This window comes from Nyctereutes procyonoides, unplaced genomic scaffold (assembly GCF_905146905.1).
Source record: "Nyctereutes procyonoides isolate TBG_1078 unplaced genomic scaffold, NYPRO_anot_genome, whole genome shotgun sequence".
NCBI lineage: Eukaryota > Metazoa > Chordata > Mammalia > Carnivora > Canidae > Nyctereutes > Nyctereutes procyonoides.
Window position 1 is genome coordinate 43,195,427 of NW_026575052.1, and position 17,825 is coordinate 43,213,251.

The 17,825-nt window shown below is 37.2% G+C and overlaps 1 protein-coding gene across 1 annotated transcript; it reads right to left on the bottom strand.

Moving 5' to 3' along the window:
• Nucleotides 1-8,924: 8,924 nt before the first annotated feature.
• LOC129513300 (double-headed protease inhibitor, submandibular gland) lies at nt 8,925-16,789 on the bottom strand. Its single transcript, XM_055331035.1, has 6 exons — nt 14,002-16,789; nt 13,232-13,245; nt 12,586-12,707; nt 11,125-11,167; nt 9,729-9,838; nt 8,925-9,065 (listed from the first exon to the last, which is right to left on the bottom strand). The coding sequence occupies exons 1-6, from the start codon at nt 14,096-14,098 to the stop codon at nt 9,020-9,022; spliced, it is 432 nt and encodes a 143-aa protein (XP_055187010.1). The 5' UTR covers nt 14,099-16,789; the 3' UTR covers nt 8,925-9,019.
• Between the last annotated feature and the right edge of the window lie 1,036 nt (nt 16,790-17,825).

Sequence of the window (17,825 nt, forward strand, 5' to 3'; positions counted from 1 at the left end):
TAGAACAATCACTAGAGCAAAGTAATCAAGATATAAAGATGATCTGTGAAGTGAATATCCACCTCTAGCCTTCCCACTGTAGCCACTGTATACCACGCCTGGAAAGCCTATCATTTCACCCTTTCCCAAGAACAAATGTTCAGAAAAGCTTAACTTGGTTAGTCATAAATAAAAATATAGAACTCAATGATAGACTACTTAGAAGACAGAAGTAAACCAAACGTTACTCTTTGGACCGAATTAGGTTATTTTAGTGTGGAAGTGTTTTAAGTGTCTTGAAAAGGTGGACTCCTTACCTGAAGATTCACCCCAATTTTTTCCTTTGAGGAGATACAAAGAAAATGATAAGGCCATTAGAGGCTTCTAGATAGTAAGACTTTCTCAACAGAGGAAGCAGGTCTGTACTAGCTCATGAAGCAGAGACTACCCCTTTGCAGTAGGACAAAGATAATATTTTAGGCATAGGTGGCTGTGCTGAGAATCTTCTGACATGGAATGCTTATCTTTTTTGGAGCACTCTGACAGAGTACATAGGGAGAAATGCTGTTCCATCTCATGGGGGCCCCAAAATTATTTTCATCTAGACATCCAGCAAGGGAGAAGTCAGTGAGTAAGTTGTCTTGTGGGATCGCCTTCCCTTGTAGCAGACTTCCCAACCCTAGAGAATGGTATAGGACAGTTCTAGGCCTGACCAAGGGACCACCTTGAACTCCCCTATTTCCTAATCCTACAAAAGTGACCTGGTCCTCCCTATGTGCTCTGGTGGCCTTCATCGCTGCGCTGTAGCATATATGAATAGGCATCTGACATAAACTCTTTCCCAGAGACTACGGTGTGATCTGTGATATCTGAGACACAGTAAAGTCTCCAGGGTATTCTACTCCCCAAGATGGTTGGAGGTTCTTGGCACAGGCTCTGGAGCTGTCTATCCTGTATGCTCCTGGGACAATCTAGGACATGTTTTTGCTAAGCATACGCATCTCTTCCTGACATCGTCCCTGGATTCCTGCAGGAACGGAGCAGCAATAGTGGACGATCTAGCTGTACTACAGCAGGATGCCAGATGCCTGCTTCCCTGCCACATATATCCCCTTTGACCCACCTCAGAAAGAAGAGAAAGGAAGAGAGATGTAACATGTTCTTTTGTGGCTTGTGCCTCTTTTGAGAAGCAGGTAGGAGGGCTTCAGGAGTGGGTAGGGTAGCTATGTAGGAGAGAGAAGGCACTGAGGCATTGTGTGCTGGGAGGAGCAGGCCCGGGAGGCCCAATATTCAGGGTAAATCAGAGTCAAACCTCAGCAGGAGGCATTGGGGAAGGAAGCACAGAGCTTCCTAGAAGCCTTGGGGGTAGGAATGGATCACCGGACACTGGACAGGGCAGCCCTTGACAGGCAATCCAAACAGGCAATGGCATGAGGAAAGAGCATAGCAGAAAAAGCAGAGTATGTTCCACAATAAGAATGATACCTGTGACCAGCGTGAAAAATATAGAAATAGCTGCATACGAAAGGAGGCTGGTGATGCATGAGGGCTCTGGATGTCATTTGCATTTGGTCCAGCCTTTCTCTTGAATTGATCCAGAGCCTTTGCAACTTTGTAACCTGGAAGATTTGTGGTCATGGCTTGCTGTCTGAACTTCCTGCCTCCATCTTCCTTCCTGTAAAGAATAGTTGTTCTTATACCAAGGAAATAAGTGAACTTGAGAAAACTGGAAAAATGGAAATTAAAAAAAAGAAATAAAAAGACGTGAAATCTCAAAACTCAGAGATAACTGTTAAACATGTATTGGATATTATGGTTCCATTTTTAAAAAATCAAAATTTTGTAGTACTGTATATTGTTTTCTGCCTTTTCCACTTAGAAATGTACTGTGACATTTTCTTGATTTTTTTTAAATTTTTATTTATTTATGATAGTCACACAGAGAGAGAGAGAGAGAGAGAGGCAGAGACACAGGCAGAGAGAGAAGCAGGCTCCATGCACCGGGACCCCGACGTGGGATTCGATTCTGGGTCTCCAGGATCGCGCCCTGGGCCAAAGGCAGGCGCTAAACATCTGCGCCACCCAGGGATCCCATTTTCTTGATTTTTAAGTGTAGTCATACAGTATATGAATTTAGGTGCCTGGTGCCATATGCTGTCACATATATGGGTTTTTATATATTAATATTCTCCCATTGTTGCTCAATTAGATTGATTCCAGTTTTCATTATTAGCATTGCTAGAATAAATAAATTTTTATTTACTTCAGTTAATTTATTTCTTATTAACTTTAATAAATGTGCTTAAAAACAAACTGACTGGAAAATTCCAGAAAGGACCTGACTAACCTAGAATATGAAAGAGGTGTTTTTCACCCAATCTGTGGACTCCATGCTTATAATCTAACGTGGAGCATTTTGAAAATACAATGCCACCTTACTAAGTGAATCATCTGTCATCCAGTTCAGAGAGATAGAGGGACTCCATTGCATAAAAAACATTACAGAAGAAAAAGTAAAGCATCAAAGGAAAGGAATGAGGCTAAAATATCTATAGCTTTTCCAAACTCCCACAAATTCTAGTTGAATAATATTGGGTGAGGAGAATATATAAGATTAAGGAATCACATCTCTCTCAGAGAATCCTTAGTCTATGACTTTCTCATCATCTATTATACCCAGGGCTTAATTCTAAAAGCTATAACGTGGAGCTTTTTCCTGGGTGGCAGTCTCCTCTTCCTAGCTATGAAATGATTTGATTTGTGGTCATGGCTGAGTTTCCTCCTGTTACCTGAACTTGCTGCCTCCATCTTTCTTTTCATTTTCAAAAACCCACACCTTACTGTACAATCCAAAGCAGGTGCTTATCACCTTTCAAGGATACCAAAATCTTCTACAGGATTTAACATACAGCTCCACTGTTCTCTGCAGAAAGGAAAGTTTTAGCTCCACTGCTCAAATTACAGAGCTTTCTTGTCTAGCCCATTCTGTTAACCAATTATCTTACCACCAGAGCCCTGAGCTGCTTTCCTGTACGTCCCAATCACTGTCCTTCCCTTACAGAATAGCCACCACACAAATGTCAGTCCTGGCTATAGGATAAAGCCTTTTTCTTCTCAAGGATTTTTTGGAAGCCATAGGACAGCATTAGCCAGACTCACATAATCTCCTGCCCTGGTCTTGAGCATTGATTTGGGTAACAGAATTCCTGACCCGTTCTTTTGGCCTCAATAACCGTCACATTCCTCTCACCCTGACAAACATTTAGACAGGCTTCTAACTGATCATTTACTTTAGAAATCTTATCGTTATAAATTCTTTCTCTGGTGCCTCGAGATGTAATTCTTTTTGGAAGCTCCTGGCCAGTTTTACAACCCAGAAAGGTCTTTCTTGAGGACCCAGGAAGGATCCCTTTGAAATGCAGCCATCAGGAAAGACTGTGCAGATTCTCTCCTAGTTTCCGTGAAAGGGCGGAACCTAACTTCTTGTGGACACTTTGCTCTAAGTTGCAAAAACTATTTCTGTCATAAAGATATGAGAAGTTTATATTTCCTTCAGATAAAGCCAATGAGCTAACACAGCATGCCTATGATTTTCCTCTAATCTCCTCTGTTGCTTTCTCACTAACTCACCCAGACCTTAAGAATCCTCCTTTTTTTTTTTTTTTTCCTCCAACAGCACTAAGCTCATTCTGAGCTCAGGCTTCTCTTACCTATTCCAACAGCACTGGACATGCCTTCCTTACCTATTTAATTTTGTCTGATGCAGTCTTCGTTTTAACAGGAGCATCCCACATGCCCAATAAGTCAAATTTTCTTGTCTCTTTTATTTGGACTGAATCACTGTTTTGTTGCAATATCCTAGATTTCTTTTTAAGACCAATGCTCAACCTCATATACAAGTGTTTGCCTTCCTATCTTGCATACCTGCAATTCTAGCATAAAACAGAAGCACTTACTTCTCGTTAGTCTTACTTCTTTCTTTTATTGCCCATTTGTTTGCTCTTTAGCATTCAGAGGTCCTCCCTGAACTACCCATTCACTGGCCTGCAGTTCCCTGTTGGTAACTTCTGATTGCTACTGCCTGTCCCCTAGGATTAACCAAGAAGTGGAATTGAGACAGGTCAAGGTTCCCTCTTATTGTCTGCATCCTTTGTTCTCCCTAAAACTCCCACCCCTGGCTATACAGATGTACATGAATTTGTGTTCGAAAAGGATGGAGAAAGGAAAATCTTTAAAAGGAATTACCGAGAAGGGGGAGAAGGTAAAAAGCTTGTAAGATAGAGATGAGTTTCTTCAAAGAGGAGAAGGAAAATGAGAAATCCTTAAGGCAAGGCTCTGACGGTGAGCTCAACTAGTGTCTGATCTGATTCCTCTTCCCTTAGGCTTCTATTTCTTTTCAAAGACTGATTTGCTTTTCTTCATTTCATTTTGGGGCAGCAAATCCTCTCCACAATCTCTTATGGGATGTCTAGAGGAGAGGCTCTGGCCGTCTAAATCGTGAGGGCTCAGCTTAAGTGTGGGCACTTTGAGTCAACTCTCCTTTGCAGTGTTCTGATCAGTGTGAGTTGAAGACATCCCACTTTCTTTTCAGGGTTGTTCCTGAGAAACACACATAGACAGACACACACTTCTGCTTGCCAAAATTAAACATTAATCCTCAGATGGTACAAGTTTTCAAATTATATGTTGTGACCCTTCAGTGGGTTGTGAAATTTATTTTGTTACCACCACTATTTTAAAATAAAAAATAGTAAAATGGAATGAATAGAGTAGAATAACATACAAATTACAATGTAACTTCAACAGTGTGTTTGTTTTTCTAGGTGGTGAAGTAGATTATATTTTTTTCCCTGTGAGTCACATTCAATAAAGTTTAAAAACCCCAAGAATAAATCTACAAGGAAATAAAAATTTGCTATCTGAAAGCTCTGTACCTTTGTACCTCTGTATCTGCTATCTGTGCCTCTTGCAAGAAGAAAATAAGGGTATGTTGGTTTTGTTTTTTTTACGTTTCCTGCCAAAAGCCAGATAGAGTGCTTTGTTCTTAGCAATTCAACAAGCATTTCTATGTCCCTACTTGAAACCCTTCTGTCTTTCCCTTCATAGTTACTAGAACATCAGAGGCACTTAATAAGCTTGTTTCTTGAAGGACTTAATGAAAACTTCCTCCAGTTCAACATACCATACTATCCCCAAGAATCAAACTAACTGTACCAGCATTTGGGAAAAGCAAAGTGTTGTGGTAAGTGTTTCAAATGACACACTGATGTTATGAAAAGTCTAAGCCCTCAGGTGTTGTATAGTCTAATGGGGTTGGCATGGAGGAAAAAAGCAGATGAGAAATTGTAATTCAAAATGTACCATGAAAATAGGTTTTCAAATCAAGTAGTAGCATTATTAATGCTGGATAAATGTGGATATATATTTGTTTTAAGGCATAGGATGTGCTCTATCTTAATAATTTTCCCCTAATATTGATATACAGTAATACATTTTACAAGAAGCACTGCATTGAGAAGATTCCACAAAATATAGTACTCTTGTTTCTTTTCATTTAGCTCAAAATACTTTTAGTTTCTCATTTGATTTCTTCTTTGACTCAGGGTTTATTTATTGCTGTGATATATATACTTTCCAAATATTGAAGATTTTCCAGAGATTTTTTTTCTTATTCAATACAGTTGTGCTCAGAGGACATATGCCATATGACTTGAATTCTTTTAAATTTATTGATATTTGTTTTATGGCCAAGAAAATGGTCTATCTTGGTAAATATTTATGTGTACTTAAGAAAAATGTTTACACTGCTGTTGTTGAGAGGAGTGTTCTCAGGTCATGTGGTTGATATTATTGTTCAATTCTGCTACATGATTGTTAATACTCTTATTAATTTTTGAGAGATGGATATTGAAATAACTGGTATGATCATGGATTTGTTTATTTTTCCTTGCACTTGGATTCATTTTTTTATTTGCAAATCTTGAAGTTCTGAAGTTCTGTATTGAGGTTCATAAACATTTAAGATTTTTATATCTCCTTACTTGACAACTTTATCATTATAAAATTTACTTCTCATCCTTTGAATTATTATTTGCTCTAAAATTTATTTTGCTCATATTAACATTGCCATTCCCGCTTTCTTTTGGCTAATATTAACATGGTAAACCTTATTTTATCCTTTTATTTTTATCCTATTTGTGCTTTTAATTTATTGATTAATTAATTTATAAGGATTTGTCTGAGAATAATCGCTACACCCAACATGGGGTTTGAACTCACAACCCTGAGATGAAGATTTATATGCTCTATTGACTGAGCCAGCTGGGCACCCCTGTATTTTTAAAAGTGTATTTCTTGTAAACACACTTGCTTCTTTTTTTTTTTTTATCTAGCCTTGCTTTTTAAAAAATTCCGTCTAGCAATCTCTTCCTTTAATTGGAATGTTTAGACCATTCATATTTAATATGATTACTGATATACTTAATGTCAGGGTTAATTTTATATGTCAACTTGGCTTGTGCCCAGACATTTGGTCAGACACCAGCTGAGATGTTACTATGGAGATATTTTTCAGATACAGTCAACATTTAAATTAGTAGATCTCGTTATTATTGTTTATAATTAAATTATTTATTACTTAAGGTCAACATCCATGTACCCACCATTCTAGTGATGAGTTGGAATGGCTATCATCCTAAAAGTCTCCCCCATGTTATTGCCTGCTATACACTGAATATTTGTGTCCCCATCAAATTCTTATGTTGAAGCCTAGTTGCCAATGTGTTGGTATTATGAGGTAGGACTTTTGGGTGGTGATTAGGTCATGAAGGCAGAGTCCAGAGAGCTCCCTTTCCCCTTCTGCCATGTGAGGACACAGCAAGAAGACAGTTCTTACCAGACACTGAATCTTCTGGTACCTTGATCTTGGACTTGCCAGACTCTAGAACTACGAGAAATAAATGTTTGCTCTTTAAGCCTCCCAGTTAATGGTATTTTTGTTACAGCAGCCCAAATAGACTAAGGCACTGCCTTAGTCACAGACTTTATTCTGATTTATATGTTAATCACTCATATGCATATTTAATAGTTTTACTACCTATAAATGTCTCCTTAAAAAAAGATATTTTAGCTTTTAGGATTTCCTTTTTGGGACTGAAAATTCTGCCTCTTGACTGCCTTCAGACTTGAGTGGCAACATCCATACTCCCCTCAGTCTCCAGCCTGCTGAACTACTTACCAGGTTCCATAATCACATGAGCCAATTAAAGTAAATCTTTTCCTTTTTCTCTTTTCTCTGTCTCTTTCTCTCTCTACATTCACATGCACATGCACACAAAACACATAATTTGGTTTTCCTGAAGAACCCTAACTAACACAATGACGTTGAGTCTACCATTTTGCCACTTGCTTTTTTATCATTCCAATCTATTTTCCCCCTCAACCTCCTTTCTTTGTCTTCTTTTGCACACATGAATATAAGTAGCTTCTCATAGTGTGCCTTGAAGTAGTATTATGCCATTTAACTAAGCACAGAATCTTAGAATATTTTCATTTGTCTCTTCTATTGTCACATTGTCATGCATTTTATTTTCACATATGAAAAATAAAAATAAAGTTCTGGCAATTTAGCTACTATGGATGAAATTATGTCCCCTCCAAATACGAATGTGAAAACACTAACCCCCATTATGACTGTCTTTGGAGATAGGGCTTTAGGCAGCAATTTAGGTTAAATGAGATCATAAGATTCAGGTCTTCCTTCAGTTCTTATTGTACCTTTAACAATTCTTGATTTTATAGTCTTTTATATTGTATAGTAATCAACTCTTCAAAAGAGTGTCTCTGACTAGTCTACAACCTCTTAATGGCATGGATTCTTTGCCCATTTGCATTCCCTTTTTCTGCACAACACATTGCTTGACCTATAGTGATCTTTCTATGTGTGTTGTTAGAAAAGACACACAACTCTCTACAAAACAGCTGGCAAGCATTTGGCCAATCTTTACTAAAAAAGCATCATGCTTAGAGAACCTGGATGGCTCAGTCAGTTAAGCATCCAACTCTTGATTTTGGCTCAGGTCATGATCTTCGGATCTTGAGATTGAGCCCTGCATTGGGCTCTGTGCTCAGCAGGGAGTCTGCTTGAGGTTCTCCCTGTCTCCAACCCCGCCCCCCGCATGCATGCTGTCTCTCTCCCTCTCAAATGAACAATAAATCTTTAAAAAAAAAAGAGCATTGTGCTTTGGACAGATGAATTTATAGGGCATAACTTTGTTCCTATTTAAAGACTTAGTGTTAGAAAATTCTCTTTACCAAGGAAAAATATCTCTCTTTGGATGTTACATTAATGACATGACTCTCCCTATGGAACACCAGAAATGAGAATGCTCTGATCTCTATCTTATGATACTCCTGCATATGCCCTCATCTTTCCTAGCTACCTTGAATTTTCCTTGGGCCTTTTAGTGACTTCAACAATTTAATCAGATTATATGGTTCTTAATATCTCCCCAACATGATCAACAAAATGCCTTCCTTTGTGGTTGCCATTTGTGACTGAGTCCTCTTTAAATAGATATCTAATGTCTAAATACATTCCTGGTCTGATTAGTTGATAGTATTATGGATTCTTACTCTACCTTTCTCCAAAGCTGAATTATACACTTTTTTATTATTGTTGCTAAAGGTACTAATATAAGACTTGTGGTCAGATCCATCCCTTGACCCATGTTTGCTTAAAAATCATGAGTTTTTTTTTTTTAAATGGGATTCTAAGAGTAGATTCTTCTCTCACCAGTGTGCATACACTCTTCCAGTTCTCAACCTGAGTAAAAATAGAGGAAATCTTTCTGTGTAACCCATTGAGGGAAATGACCATAGACATTCTTCTTAACAGACAGTCACATCCAGAGACAAACTTGAAAGATTTCTGCTAAGAATCTTTTATTGAAGAATCAAATCCACATATTTGCCCCCATAACTATTTAAAGAGATTGGTTCTCTACATGGAATCTGCCAAAGGGAACTTGGGATCCAAATCTCAGCACTGTCCATGCTTGGCCAAAAAGATTGTACCACGACTCTTCCTACAAGAAAAATCATTTTTTTAAAAGGAAATTTTTAGAGATCTTAAATTGAAATTTTAATATTCTTAGATCAAGCCAGCCAAATGAGCACAGAGCATGAAAGGTGAATAATTATTAGCTGAACTCCAGCATGGTGGAAAAAGGAATTTAATGTAGTCAAAGCCAGTATCAGAACCCCCCAAAAAATCTATAAATATCTCTGTTACCTGCCATTTAATAATATTATGATGTTGATCAAGTCTCCTTTTCCAGCTTCAGTTCCTTTCTACCACTTTCTTTCTCTTGCCCTCTCTCTCTCTTTCTCACTTTTTACTTCTTTTTGTAAAATATTATAATTATCGGGCAGCCTGGGTGGCTCAGCAGTTTAGCGCCACCTTCAGCCCAGGGCCTGATCCTGGAGACTCAGGATTGAGTCCTGTGTCGGGCTCCCTGCATGGAGTTTGCTTCTCCCTCTGCCTCTCTCTCTCTCTCTCTCTCTCTCTCTCTCTGTGTGTGTCTCTCATGAATAAATAAATAAAATCTTAAAAAATATTATAATTATCAGTGAGCCATGTGACTGTTAACACTTTGTAGGAGCATCTCACTTAATTAGGTAGCTATGATGGTTTCTGGCTCTGCAGGAAAGGCTGTTTTTGCAAATAGTACATTAAATTCAGAACTTACACAACAGCATTGCAAAACAAACATTTGTTGGAATAGTTTTTTCCATCAGATCCACAGAGAGGTCTGTATTCCATGGTACATATATCAGAATATTTAGTGCACTCAATATCCTTCAGTCCAAAAAAAATAAAAAAGGAAAAAAAGAAAGAACAATCTCAAATTATTAAATCATAGAAAATAAACTGTTTTAAGGCCTATGAGAAGTCACTTAGCCCTCAATCCCATATGCAAAAAGACATATCTTCTTTAGTTTCCAAAATCTGACCCAGTAATGGTGACAATCTTGTCACAGTAAGAGATAGCTTAGCTTGAGGTTAGGGCTTCCCTCCCAACTCATTCTCCACAGGGAACTGGTAAATAGACTACGTCCAGTGGATTCTATCTTGTACTTAATTTCCAAACCAGTCCTCTCCTTGTCACACTGTTATCCACTTTATTTAGGCCCTCCTTATGTCTTGCCTGAGTAGTTGCAGATGTCCGCCAGTTTGCTGCCCAGTGTCTATGCTTAGCTAAGATTTCAGTCACCTGCCACATTGATGTCAGAGTGATTCTTTAAAAACCAATTTGTTGTTTGTTTATTATCAGATCTTGTTTTGTTTATTATCAGATCTTGTTTTTTGATTAGTTAACTAATTCCCCATCTACAGAACTTCCCCTCATAAGCTGTGCTTACCTCTCTCATCTGCTTGACCTGTAACTCCAACTAAATTTGAATTCTCAGAGTGTTTCCTGCTCTCCTAAACATCCCTGTGCCTTCGCTTAGGCTGTTTTTCTGTCTCGCCTGACCTTACCCACTGTGGCCAACACAACAACTCCTAAGACTCCTAGTCCTCCTTAGAAGTCAGTTTAACTCTTTTTATAACAGTTTCTTGACAACATTTATCTCTCTTACCCATCAAATTGAGTCAGATGTCACTCCTTAAAATGAACTGTCTTTACTATCACAGCACCATATTTTTATTTCTCTTGTCACATCTCAAACTGTATTAAAATTATTGACATCCACTCACATAGTTCTTTACTCCTGAATTGTCTTTATAGTTGTTCTTGAAATTTTTTTTGTTTTTTAAAAAATAACTTCTTTTATTGTTATGAGAGTGTCCTTAAATCCCTAATGTCCTCTTCTTAATCTGCTAATTAGCTGCAGCATTAGAAAACAACCACATCTATACCAAACTGCCCCAGTTAAGGGGCTATGAGTAAAATTTGTGGAGTCTTCCTCTGGAGAAGTAAATTAACTATGCTCATGTCTTTTGTTTGGCTGGCCTTATAACTTATCTATGACTATACATACTCATAGATAATTTCTAGAATGTCTATTTTAAAACTTTCATAAAGTGAGGAATTATTGTAACCCTTCATATTAGGAATAAATGAAACTTCCTTGTATACTTACACATGCAGTATCCTGAAGTTTCCTGACTTCAAAATTTTTGTTTCTGAAAGAACATTTTATTGAATAGGTAATTCATTACTTGGCATTTTACAATATACAGAGTAAAATACAATCATATGTCATTCTGTGTTGCCTGTTTTGTAGTGAGAATGAGGCACTCTGGTTAATATTCTACCCGGGTTGATGAATATTGACCATTAACACCTTCATGTATGATCATTTTGTAAACAAATAAAAATATAAGAAAGTAAGATCAATTCTAAGAGGAGATTGGGCATTTAAAAAATTAGTTAATAAATATTCAGATGAAAATTAAAGGCATAGTATAGTGTGAAAACATTTTTGCAGTTATGAAAAAAATATATTCAAATTCATCTCTGGCACTTATAGTCTGTGTAATTTTGTTACAATCACTTCTTTCTATAAGATTTCTGTCTTCTAAAAGGAGACTATGAGATGATAAAATCAGTAAGCTCTTATCAGTCTTTAGTCTCTTGCATTTTTATTAGTACCCGAGTTTGCATATCCTGAGAGACTTTATTCTGAATAACACTTGTTGTTACACTTGACTATAAATTTTCAGAAGGGTTAGAAAAGAAGGAGAAAATGATGAGAAGGAAGAAGAGCTCATTTCTGTAAATATTCAGTCTGTATTAGCTGTATAGCTAAGATTTGATGTCTTTTATCACTGTGAATCCTAAACGCTATTAAATTTCTATATTATAGATGAGGATACTGAAGCATGTAGCAAATTGGTTTTTCTTTTTTGCCTAGTGTCACACATCTTGTAAGTGTAATCTGGATTCTAGACCAGATACGTGACAACAAAGCCCATGATTTTGATGTTACACATACAGTCATAAAGTAATGAATTCAAATTCCTGGAATGGCTGGTAATAACTATTCTTTCATTTTCCTAGAAGCTGAGATGTTTACAGTTAGCAACTCATAATTTGTGGGGCTGTTGGTGGTAGGGGTCTCAACTATCCGTTTGTACTCTCAATCTCTTCCCTAGACTTTTCCAGATAATTGTAAGAAGCAACATGGATTTTCTCTGGGGTATGAAAGATAGATCAAAGTCTTGTAAATTACCTGTGGCAATTATTCAATAGGAAAGACACAACAGAAAATTATGGAACTTTGACCAAGATACATTTTCTGCCTGAGACTCAGCTTCCTCAAATGTAATGTGAGAATAAAAATGTCTATAGGTAATGCTAACGGCTGAGGAACAGTACATAATGTGAATGAGAATTTGGCTGGATAGCAAAGAAATATCTAGCTAAATTAATTAATTAATTAATTTTAACAAAGTAATATCCAAAGGGTATTGGAAGAGCATGACAAAAGGTAGGATTTATCAAACCACCTTGTTGGAAACCAAGCAGGTTTTGGCCAATGTGGACTTTGTGATCTTAAAAAAAAAAAAAAGAGGGGATACAAACTGAGTATGATACTTACAGAGTTAGCGCGCAAAACATGCATTCATTACTGTAAGTCTTATGATCTGTGCCACATATTGGTTGCAGGTGCCTTGGGCATGCAATCTGAGAGCCTTTTCCTTTGTAGTTGGAGCAGTCTACCTATAATTGGAACAAAAAACAATGGCCCACATTGTCTTCCTTCCATTCTATAGTCTTTCTCATATCAAGTTGGTCAGAGAGAAAAAAGAGTGGAAAGATTACTAGCCTCTTCAACTTTTTAGCAAACAGCTAGAAGACCTTACATGGATCAGATGCTGTGCTACACAACTAGATCAGACATGAAACATTAGAGGTAGCTGTTTAAGAAGGAAATGTTAGTCTCTCCTTTTTGAGTTACAGTGAGAGTACAATGGAATACTGAAAGTGAAAAATACTCAGAAAAGTTTAAAATGCCACCTAAAGGTAACAGTTTACTTTATCTGCTGTTCACCTTTTGCAAAGAGATTCCTTTTGCAAACTTCAAAGAAAGAAACACCACCAGGAAAAGTGGAGTAGCAACGGTTTTACCTCCCTAGGAATTATTTCCATTCACAGTGAGCCAGTTTAGCTCCTTTCACAGCTCCATTTACACATCAGCTCTGTTATCATTTTTACCAAGACCCCACAGAGAAGTTTACACTCACCTCTCTTCCTATTGCTTGATCATCAAAAGAGAGTGGCATGCGGTGCATTTGAATAGAAGGAGTCAGAGAAAGAACAAATTCCATAGTTAGAGGTGCAAGATTGAATTCATTGTTCACAGTGACTAAAACCTATTTCTGACATCCTTTGCCCAGGCCAGACCTAAGAGAGTTCACTTCTTTAGTCAGGACCAATTCAGGATGAAGCCAGAAATCTATGTGATTCTGATTAAAACAAAACAAAACAAAAACAAAACACAAAAACACAACACAACACCAGGGAAATTCCTGGTTTTTGGAGAAAGGGCTGTCATAGGTATCCAGGAATTTCTGTGAGCATGTCCAGGATAGGGTTGGGTTAAGGTCTCAAAGCTGCATAAGTTCTTTCTGAAAGGCAAGTCATAAGCCTGATGTCTTGATCAGGAACTGAGCAGATTTCCCACAGTTCTTTTATTCTTTTCTTTTTTATTATTAAGTATAGCCAAGGCAGTATGTTACATTAGTTTCAGGTGAACAACATAGTGATTTGACAAGTCTACACTACTGACTATATTCCCTATGCTGTACCTTTTATTCCCATGACAATCTTTTTATTCTTCTTCTCAGTCTCTCTTCCTCTTCTATGAGGTCTGACTGCCACCCTCTCTTTGCTAATCAGGCCAATTCAGTTAATTTCTCAATTTTCTTCTGACTTTAACATTCTATTATTATTGAAGATTGAACAAACTGCAGTTAACATAAAGTTATTATCATTGAAAGGAATCCTAACTTACCAGGTGGAAGGCCAGCCCATGTGGTGGCTGCAAGAGCAAAGATGGCAAAAACAGTGAGACTCTTCATAGTGATGACAAGTGAGGGTGGCAGAGACATGCTGCTCTGAGGCACACATACACGTATATATACGTATATGCACAAGGGAGGGTCCCATCTTCATCAAGACTGACCTGTACAATGATGACTGGTTGTTAATCCAAGCTAGAGTGTTAATTTCATTTGTCAAGGAAAGCTTCCTTATTTCCTTGATTTATGGGCAGCTGAAATAGTTGTACCCTGAACTCACCTACCAGAACTGTCTTGCATAATAATCCTCTGGATTCTTAGCAAATACAACAGCATGTCTATATTTGAGAACCAGTAAAATCATAGGTGGGGTAAAGAGACATTATATGAAATGCACAAAAGTTGAAATAGAAAATAGGAGCAATGAGAACATTTCATGAAAATGCACAGTAGTATACAATATGAATACTAAGTACTGTAATACCTTTTCTGGAGTTTGAAGATAATTTACAGTGTTTTATGAAGGCTTGTTGAGTGACTAAAAGAAACTTGTGAAATATGCAGACCAGTATTATTGCTACTTAGCAGATGGGACAACAAACACAGAAAGTTTAAGAGTTTTCTATTTAGTCAGAGTTAACAGTTGGAAAAGCCAGTTCTCCAGAATCCTAGACCTATACTTCTCTTATAATTTCTTTTTTTACTGAGATAGGCTAGTTCAGTAACAACAACCAATATTTATACTTAAAATCCAATTTTTAGCATAGTGTCTCATGCTTCTTAAGATCATAACCATGATATTCTGTTTAGTACATTCTCCTGCGCCCGTATCTATGTATGTACGTCCACCCACATAACTGACATTTTTTTCAATAATGCAGGCCTGGCCTAATGATTTCTAATTACTTACCACTTTCATCTCCATTACCTCATGTGAAGACATCAGCTCTCCAGAAGATAGAGTTAATGTGGATTTAAGATACAGTTAATTCCCAAAGGACAAACTCAAAGATTGGAGGAGTTAAGCAAATTGCCCAAAGCAGACAGCAAGTAAGTGATAGAATCTTGACCCAAACCAGATTTTCCAATTTCAGAACTTATGACCTTCCAGTAACTGGTTGTATTTGTTTCTAATTTTTTAAGTTGTGTCCCTCTCATTCATACTTTCCATTCTCCAACACCACCTCTTTTTCTCAGAAATAATTCTATAATTTTGGTTTATGCTATTGTGAGATTTGAATACTTCTACTGTATCCATATTTCAGTGCTTCTTCAGCATTTGAAATATGTATACTACAATGAGATGTGTTCCAGAAACTTTTCTTAATAGGATAAATGATCTTCTTCCCAAGTCATAGTGGAGCACCTGCTTAGAGTGATCAAATTCTGAGTAGATAACAGAAATGAGAAAAATGGCTCAGTAATGGTAAAGCTGGAAATGTCAGGAGCAAGCACCTGCGTCTGTGCCTTTCAAACTTTTCATTATTGTTATTTAATTAAGAAATGGAACTCCCCCCCTTCCTGAATGTAATTTTGTGAGGCAAGCAAGAAATGAAACAGATCTTTTAGAAAGGCAGACACTAAATAGAAACAAGACAGAATTAAAGAGTCTCTACGTTTCCACCACACAAATCCATGCAAATCCATTTGGAAACTGATCTAGAACACACACATGACAGGAAGTGAGGCCCTAGGAGGGAGAGTGTCTTGTCCACTCAATGGACACTCAGTGAAACAGATCCTCAGACCACTCAGTGAAACAGATCCCCAGATTCTAGTACAAGATTTGCTCTGTTATGCCATATCTTCTCACACCATTACACCGCCCTATGTCAACATGGGATTTCTGCTCCTACTTGCTTTCCCAGAGAACATGAGGAACAATCTGCCACCTGGGTCCTAGACTCCATTCTCTACTGCTTACTAGATATCCTCTTCCTGATATCCCATAGGATCTTCCAGTTCAACATGTTCCTAGAAGGCCTTGTTGCTAAATCTCATTTTTAATGGTTCTCTCCAGTTTCACTTTGTTAATATCTATCAGTAGCAACTCAATCCAGGAAAATTTAGGAATCTTCATTTCATCTCTGATTTTCACACTCACATCCAATCTCTAACCAACTAAGTTTTAATTTGTATCTGTATCTTCCTCTCCAGGAAGAATATAAGTGTTTTTTCTTAGTTTGTTTGCTTTATTATTATTTTTTAAATTCAGAGTTCAAGAATAATAGCTTATAAATCTACCTCCAAAAAAAAAAATCTACCTCTCACGTTTCTTCCTTTTGGGATGACTGAAAAATTAACCCTGTCAACAAATTCTAAGAAGACTGCATTTTTCTTTCCTCCTTTTGCTACCTACTCAATAACTAAGGACAATGCTCAACATCACTCAGCATCAGGGAAATACAAATCAAAACCACAATGAGATACCACCTCACACGGGTCAGAATGGCTAAATTTTACAACAGGAAACAACAGATGTTGGCAAGGATGTGGAGAATGAGGAACCCATTTACACTGTTTGTGGGAATGCAAACTTGTAGCCACTCTGGAAAATAGTATGAAGATTCTTCAAAAAGTTAAAAATTGAACTACCCTATTACCCAGCAATTTCATTACTAGATTTTTATCCAAAGGATACAAACATAGTGATTCAAAGGGGCACATGCACCCTAAAGTTTATAGCAGCAATGTGCACAACAGCCAAACTATGGAAAAAGCCCAGATGTCCATCAACAGATGAATGGATAAAGATGTGATATATATATATATATATATATATATATATATATCCATATATGTATATATACATATACATACATATATGTATGTATACATATACATATATATATTAGAGTGTTAGTCATCAAAAAGGAATGAAATCTTGTCATTTGCAACAATGTGGATGGAACTAGAGAGTATCGTGCTAAGTGAAAGAAGTCAGAGAAAGACAAATACCATATGATTTCACTCATATGTGAAATATAAGAAACAAAACAGATGAACATAGGGAAAAGGAAGGAAAAATAAAAAAAAACAGAGAGGGAGACAAATAATAAGAGACTTAACTATAGGAAACAAACAGAGTTGTTGTAGTGGAGGCAGGTGGGGGCATGGGGTAACTGGGTGATGGGCATTAAGAAGGGCATTTGATGGAATAAGCACTGGGTGTTATATGCAACTGATGAATCACTAAATTCTACCTCTGAAACTAATAATACACTATATAGTAATTAAATTGAATTCAAATAAAAATAAATTTTAAAAAATGTGTAGGATAATGTAAACTGAATACCATCACAACACATTGTCCAGATCAAAAGTTACTTTAAAGTGACTTCAAATCCATTCCTATTTCCAGTTCCTTAACAGGTTTAAGGTTTTATTTCAGAAAAAGCGTTGGTTATGATTCTAGGGTAGCCAGTCCTAGGGGTGGATGTGCTCTGTGCATGAATTCTTAACAATCTCCAATATGATCTGATGCTAGTAGGGTTGAGTTTTGATCAATAAATGTAGATATACAACATTATTCCCTCTTTTTCTCTAAAATTATGTCTAATTCCAAATCTTCTGTTCTGTCAGGTTTTGGGGACATTTGGTCTCATTCATTATTGAGATTGGTGAGGATCTGAGATGGTTACACAGTGCACAAGAACATGAGGAGAGACCCTCTAATCTCTGGACAGTCATGGCTGCTGCCTGCATCCTGATGGTCCAAGCCAGACATAAATGGTTCCCTTCCCTGAGGTAGTTCCCTGATTCTGTGCCACCTATGGGAGGGGGTGATTTTTGGTTGACATTGAGAACTCTTGAATTC